Source organism: Loa loa, assembly GCF_000183805.2.
Source record: "Loa loa unplaced genomic scaffold supercont3.3413, whole genome shotgun sequence".
In the NCBI taxonomy this organism is placed as follows: Eukaryota; Metazoa; Nematoda; class Chromadorea; order Rhabditida; family Onchocercidae; genus Loa; species Loa loa.
In genome coordinates, this window is record NW_018111591.1 from 1 (window position 1) to 815 (window position 815).

General features: G+C 35.2%; 1 protein-coding gene across 1 annotated transcript; it reads left to right on the forward strand.

Annotated features, from left to right (window-relative positions):
• Nucleotides 1–196: 196 nt before the first annotated feature.
• LOAG_15978 (hypothetical protein) lies at nucleotides 197–428 on the forward strand (the record flags this gene model as incomplete). Its single annotated transcript, XM_003151466.1, has 2 exons — nucleotides 197–279; nucleotides 380–428. The coding sequence occupies 2 exons, from the start codon at nucleotides 197–199 to the stop codon at nucleotides 426–428; spliced, it is 132 nt and encodes a 43-aa protein (XP_003151514.1).
• Nucleotides 429–815: the final 387 nt, after the last annotated feature.

Consider the following 815-nt stretch of genomic DNA (forward strand, 5'->3'; position numbering starts at 1 on the left):
GGATTAAATATTCCTTTAACTAGTAACATTTAATGGCAGCAATCCGCCGGTTTTAATTTATGCAAATCTTCCCATTATCTGTATCATCGAAACTATTCCTAACCAATGATATTTAATACCATGGTACGATGAAGAAATCGTAGCCACGATGGAGCTCCATTCTTTGGTATAATGCCCCAAGGCGATAAAGGCCGTAATGAATGAAATAGCTGCAAAACGGAGAAGACTCGAGCTGGTGGGTAGAAACGATGAGGCGAAGCACTATCATATTCCTGATAGGTTAAACATTTTCTTCAAAAAAGTTATACCAAATGCAAGAAATTTTTTTCCTTAAATATTAATTTGTTCTTTCTCGATTAATCTTTGCTTCATATTTCAGTTTCTCAATAATAACATCATCTACCCCTGTCGCCATCATCTACCCCTAAGACATATTTTATGCGATCATTGGTATCCCAACTTCGTCAACCTTTTTTCTCCTCAGCATCAATGCTTTCCCCTTTACGCAAGTTAGCAACGTATTTTTCTATTACTAACTACTGAGTATATTCCATGCTTTTATTTTTTATGGTTTATTGATTTTCTTGCTCTATTTGTTGTTTTCCTCTGGACACACACTAGGTGTTTTGAATTGCTAATCCTCCAATTTGTTTGTAATTTTAGAAAGATTACAACGATAGTTTTGAATTTTCGATTTCGCTTTTACTTTTTACAGGTGAGCTTTTGCCATGTTTCGAAGTCGTTTGAGAAATTTGACAGAAACGCAGACTCAGATCATGTGATCATCGCAAAAAATGGTTTGACACTTTGAACTG